The following is a 6,615-nucleotide window of genomic DNA, read 5'->3' as shown; positions in this document are numbered from 1 at the left end:
CCACCACCACTACCACTACTACTACTACCACTACTACCACTACCACTACTACTACTACTACTACTACTACTACTACCACCACCACCACCACCACCACCACTACCACTACTACTACTACTACCACCACTACCACCACTACTACTACTACCACTACTACAAAGCAGTTTCACATTGGCTTAACTTTTAAAACTCCAAAGTAGCCGATTGTAAGACAAACAAAGTCATTTTCTCAGACTTCTACACAATCCGATTTATTTTCCCTACTTGAAAATACAAAGAATTAAAGTTGTGGGCATTGGCTTCACTTTTCAGACCCCAAGGTTATACGCTGATAAAAGTCTTTCTACTCTTATCTAAAGCTAACCCTCCGTTGACTCCAAAGCCTCCATATGTGAAACACAGTGTGTCACAACACCTTTTACAACTTATGACTGTTTTGAGGTTCTGGCTCTGGCCTCTGTAACCCCGACCCGGCCCTCTTTAAGCCCAGATCTGACCCCTGAATCTCCACCTCGCTCCCTCACTGACAGAGCTCTGTGTTGCAGGGCTCGCTCTGTAATTACCAGCACCGCTGACATTCCTCCTGCTCTCTAAAGCAGCACCGCACTGTGTTTATCCAACACCCGGCAGACGCAGCAGCAGCAGCGGCGAGGTAATGTGTAACTGTAACCACGAGCAACGCTGAAAACAGTCAGGGGTTTTAAACCGGCCTCGTCCGGTTCAAACTGACTCCTCTAGTGAAGTAACCATGGTGTGAAAGTTATCTGAAGATAGTAGTTACCATAAAAGGAGTTCCTATAGCATCCGTACAAATTAGAGCTGAATGATATGAAGAATATTTTTGACCGAATACCTTGATATTGATATTGAAGGGTAGCCATTGAACCGTTGGCAAAATGCTTAAACCATGAACATGTTGATGGATACTAGTAATGAATATATTAGGTCTAAGCGGGTTAAGGCAATTAATAGAACAGCTACAAGTATAGTACATTCAGAAAATTGCATCAATACTCTGTAATGCAGCCAGGAAGAACCACCACGTTCATTATGTAATTTATACCTGGCTGCAAAATATTTAGAACCGTTACAAGGTGTGTTTTTTGCATTTTGTAAATTGTGTAACTTGCTGCTGTTAAATACCACCAAACTATGTGCAATATGTGCATTATATACATATGTCATTAATAACTGTGTAATATATACCTGGCTGCTAAATCCTAAGAACTGTTACAGGATTTTGAAAAGTATTTTCTTTTTTTCATTATATCATAACTTAGTACTTTTTTTGAACATATGTAACATTAAGCTGTCTGTGGCTCTTTCCTGCTGTAACGATGCAAAGTTCCCCTCTGTGCGACTAATGAAGGTATTCTGATTTTATTAGAATAAATACTCGATATCAGGGGTGTCAAACTCAATTTCATCGCGGGCCACATTAGCATTATGGTTGCACTCAAAGGGCCGGTTGTAACTATATAAATATACATATATAAATATATAATATCTATAAAATAATGTATTATATTACATTATTGCCTCTGAATTGGATTATTATTGGATAACTTCATAGTTAACTACGCCTGAAAGCAGAAGTCCAGGGCAAATAATTGCAAGTCTCTTCAGTGCGCATGTCACAAAATGATTTAAAAAAAGATCTGTAAAAAATTTGAAAATGTAAAAAAATGTGGAAGAAAAAAATCTAATTCTGAACAAAATTCATATTTGAGATGCATTGTGGGACATGTAGTGTATGGGCAACGCGCTTCTGCATGTTCGGCATGTAACCGTATAATAAACGTATTATAATCTTAGCAAGCTCTTGCGGGCCACATACAAAGAAGTTGCGGGCCGGTTTTGGCCCCCGGGCCTTGAGTTTGACACCGCTGCTCTATATACACTTTTGCTTTTCCCTACCCTATTTATATTTTTATGTTCTACTAATTCATTACACCGCACTTTACTGCTTCTATTGCAGTTCTGGTTAGATGCTAACTGTATTTTGTTGTCCCAGTACTTGTGCAATGACAATAAAGTTGAATCTCAACTCATCTAATTATGATATCCAAAATCTAGCATGGTATGTAGTCTCAAATAATGTTGATACAAACAAATTGACATTTTCCCCACACTAATATGAAAAGCACATATAATTGACATTTTGTGTCAGTTTAAGGAAGAAACGACTACTCACCAAGTCTGTAGACACTTCAGAGTCAGCTTGCCTCTATGCTGGAAGGTACTTCCACGTGCTGACGAAGGCGGTGGGAATGAGGGAGTAGGGCACGCTGGTCACACTGTCCCAAGAGTCTGAGGAGGGGTCGTAGCAGTCGAGAGTTTTACACCTCTGAGCCCCAAAGTACCCCCCGACCACATAGAGTCTGTTTCCTGACGCCACCGCATGGCAGCTGATCCGTTTGGCCGTGACGTCTCCGAACTTCGTCCACTGGAACGTCTCGCTGTTGAACCGGTACGCAGAACTGGCGGAGAACTCGGTGTCGCCACCGATCACCACCACGTGATTCCCACCACGGCTGCAGCAGTGTAGCGCCACAATTGCGGGCAGGAAGCGGGCACGGTCCACCGGTTCTCGCAGGGGTCGAAGCACTGCACCTTGGGGTATTTGTCCCGGTTTACACTGGTTCCCCCAAAGGCAAACAGTTTGTTTTTGGCACCGACGACGGCGGCGTTGCTCACCCCTTCTCGGAGCGGAGCCACCAGCGTCCACTTGTTGGTTTGAGGGTCGTACTGCTCCACCTGCTTCAGGGACACAGACGGAGACGCGGGGAAGGATCCTGCGAGAGAAGTGTGTCCTCCGACGACGTACAGCATGTGGTCGAGCTCCGCCGACCCGTGTCCGAATCTGGCTACAAGCATCGGGGAGGCTTTGGACCACTCGTCGTGCAACGTGTCGTAGACCCAGACGTCTTTGGAGGCCCCGTTCTCAGAGCCACGGCCGCCGGTAACATAAACCTGAGACAAAGGGAGAGGAAATAAGTTGCGTACTCTTGTGGCGCTAAATGAAGCAACAAAAGGATGTATTCTAGTCATTCAAACTGGCAATTACTAACTCAAATTTGCAATTATGTTCATTTTTATTTTATTTTAAGCTCAAACAATATCCCAAATTGGGATCAGTCAAACACAATTAATCAAATCTTACATTCCTTCATTAAATTGGTCATTTGTCAAGTCTGTACAAAACAGGCTATTATTTCCTATAGAACCGATATGAAAGGACCACAGGAAACATGTCAGAGCCACATTCTATAAGAAATTATATTCAAATGCACTGAAGTATAGATAATATTTACCTTGCATCCAATAGCACAGGCGCTACATTCCTTCCTGGGGCTGGGGATGTCTGTTTTGGGCGTGATCTCCTTCGTCTTGTTGTCGATCATGTAGACTTTATCACACATGAACGTCTGCCCTCCCAGCAGCAGCAGGGCCTGGCTCACCTTCCTCGGCCGCGCGCAGAACCCCGTCACAATACCGTCGTTCTGCAGGATCCTCATTTTGCACCGCACAGCGTCTTCCACGATCTCCCGGCCCACTTTGTGGCACATCACCAGCTCCTCCGAGGCCACGTTCTTCAGCAGATACGTCTCGGGGAGCAAAGCCAAGCGGACGCACCGCAGCAGTTCGGGGAGTTCGCTGTGCCGGTGCTCCATGTCCGCTTTGACCCAGTCGATTACAGCCTCGTACACCAGGCACTCGTCCTCCACCTCCAGCTCCTCGCTCAAGATCAGCTCCTGGACTTTGTCTCTGGGCAGGCTGAGAAAGTCCTCCGTTTTGAAAAGCGTGGCAAAGTTCGCCAGGCACATCCTCCACGACATCTCGTAAAGCCGCATGCACTGGTGCGCGTCCGACAGCAGCATCATCCCAAAGCAGTTCGACTGATCCAGGTTCTTCTCCAGGAACTCAGACGCTGCGTCCCGGATGTCGTGAAACTGAAGCATGTCGCCGGCCTCCAGGAGCGACTCGGCGTTTTCCTCGTTGATGAGGATCCGAGCGGAGTAGGCGTAGTCGAGCAGGAGCTCCAGCACCTCTGGGTGGAGGGAGTCGTGGAAGTCGACCTCGGCGTCGCGACTTTCTCTGAGCCCGCCGCTGAACATCGCCTCGAAGTATCGGCTGCAGGAGGCGAGGACGGCCCGGTGGCAGGGGAAGGACTTGTTCCCCGCTTTCAGGATGACATCCGTGAAGACTTTTCGTTTGCGCAGCAGGTTGAGCTGAGTCAACAGGCTGTCGGCGTGGGAGGTTTTGTGGAAGAGGTGGATATTCATGGAGCCGGAACTAGAGCGAGACTTCCTGTTTTCATGATTACTGACAGACATCTTGACTTGGACCTAGAGGAGGAACAGAGACAACTTATATAAGAACATGTTTTAGAAAACAGCCGCACCTTTGTATTTGTTTGAACCGACCGTTTATGACAAATGGACGGGAGGAAGAGATCTTATCAGGTCCTTTTGATGTGAACGCCGCTATAAACACTCCTCCCTTCTTATGATTATACACAGCTGATGAATGGGTTGGAATAAAAGCGCTCATATCAGTAGGCTTAGGTAACAACGGATATAAACTTCAGCCTTCAGACATGGAGGAGATCAGATAAGGAGCACTCCCACGTGTGTACACTTCCAAATCAACTAAAAGGCTAACTTCAGAAACCTGCATGTGTCCACTTCTAAATCTGAATTCTCAACTGGCTTTTTAATTAATTCTACGTTCCCTCTGTGGTGTGAAGTGCCAGGCAAAGTAACAACACCTTGGGTGTGTCCACCCCTATAAACATTTCATGGCAGTGAGTCACGTCGTGGCGCAGAGAGTCGACCGTTCCTCGGCTGGCTCGAATACAAGAAGGTGTCAAAGCGTTCAGGCTCGTATACGACGGGACACCTCCAGTCCAGCTCCTTCGGGATGGAATTATGTAACCACAGTGCAACAGATGAAAAAGACCAATCCATCTTTTGATCTCGAGCGCAGTGGTTAGACGGGCCTGCAGCCGCTCTTCATTAAGTGGGAGGATGGTGATGCCGAATTTAATATGTATTTAACGTTAAGGCTGAAATTACAGCTATAGAGAAAATTACATTTCATAACTTTTCTAAACACGATGATAACTATATTACGGCAATATTGTGGGCTTGACTTGAAGTTCTTTCACACAATATTTGTACAATGTCATCTTTGATATCAAGTCATCTGTATTATCAAAATTGCTACTACAATTATTTTTTAATGTTGTTGTACCTGTGACAGTGACAATAAAGGAATTAAATTCAATGATAGTCAATACAGTTGGCTTTAGGGCTGAAACGAGGACTAAGTGATATTGAGAAAATCAAATATCATCAATATTATTTTTGATATTGTACAGAAAAAAAACAGATTATATCCATTTGATAAATGTTTGCATGAAAATCTATTTTGCGATTGACGGCCATTATGATTGCATCGCTACTTATCTTCATGCTAAATATAAATTGGATTTTACACCAATATAACCCGTGTATAATGCACAGCACGGGCTAATAATGACTGTCCACAACTTGAAGCCGACCAAATAAATATCTTCCGCTTTAAAGCCTCCATTGTTTCCCACCAGATAAATTTAAGTCGGCTATTCAATCCCACTGAAAGGGAGACTGAGGACTTCCGTGGAGGGACTCAGCGTGAAATCCAATCGTATGTGTGCAGTAAATGTGAGACTGCGGTCCGCATGCTCTCATCCAGTCAGCCTGCTAACATCACAGGAGCCGCTTCACCACCGAGACTGAGACAGGCTCACATTTCGGAAGTTTGATAAATGTAGAACAAGCAGAGGAGGGAAGTAACCAAGTACATTTACTCAACTGAAGTACAAGTTTAATAGTATTTAAAGGTTATGCTGCCTTGTTGTAGCCTACTTCTACTCCACCACAATTCAGAGTTAAATGGTGTACCTGTACTCCACTACATTTAGTAACTTTACAGATCTGGATGAATGATGTGAAATATAACCAAGTGTTAAATCAGACTTTAGTTCCACCTGGAGTAAATCCACAAGCTACCCTGCAGTCTACAAAGCCATTCAAACTAGCTGCCCCTTTACCAGCTTTGAGAACACTTTCATGATCAATCATTATAAAACATATCATATATATTATTCTGAAATGGACCAATCTGCACAACGACTACTTTTGATACTTTAAGTATATTTTGATGCCAATACTTTTGTATTTTTACTTGAGTAACATCTTATTGCAGGACTTTTACTGTAACAGAGTATTTCTACAATCTGGAATACTTATCTACTACTAATTCAAGTACAATATCTAAGCACTTCCACCTCTGGAAATAAGCAGGAACCGATACTTATTTTTAAATCTCTCTTACCTTGATAGGCGCACTGAGCACGGTTGATCCGGGTATGTTGACTTGTTCCGTTGTTGAGTTGTTTGAAGTTAATTTAGACACATTCCGGGTTTAAAACTGCATAATTTCCTGAAGTGTCGGGGAATGGTTGATCCATGTGTCTGCGGTGCGAGTTTCGGGATTAAATATGCTTTAAAAAAAGAAGAAAACACTGTTTAAAGTTGAGGTTTTGTTGTCGGGAAGCCACGCAGCCTG

At 44.0% G+C, this 6,615-nt stretch overlaps 1 protein-coding gene across 1 annotated transcript; it reads right to left on the bottom strand.

Moving 5' to 3' along the window:
- Positions 1 to 2,198: 2,198 nt before the first annotated feature.
- enc3 (ectodermal-neural cortex 3) lies at positions 2,199 to 6,615 on the bottom strand. The gene is given in 4 exon segments (XM_034077384.2): positions 2,199 to 2,529; positions 2,532 to 2,973; positions 3,315 to 4,349; positions 6,382 to 6,615. Coding segments are annotated over 3 exon segments (1,767 nt in total). The 5' UTR covers positions 4,338 to 4,349; positions 6,382 to 6,615; the 3' UTR covers positions 2,199 to 2,227.

This window comes from Pseudochaenichthys georgianus, unplaced genomic scaffold (assembly GCF_902827115.2).
Source record: "Pseudochaenichthys georgianus unplaced genomic scaffold, fPseGeo1.2 scaffold_1546_arrow_ctg1, whole genome shotgun sequence".
In the NCBI taxonomy this organism is placed as follows: Eukaryota; Metazoa; Chordata; class Actinopteri; order Perciformes; family Channichthyidae; genus Pseudochaenichthys; species Pseudochaenichthys georgianus.
Note: the sequence above shows the minus strand (reverse complement) of the source record. Positions and strands in the feature narration are given on the sequence as shown.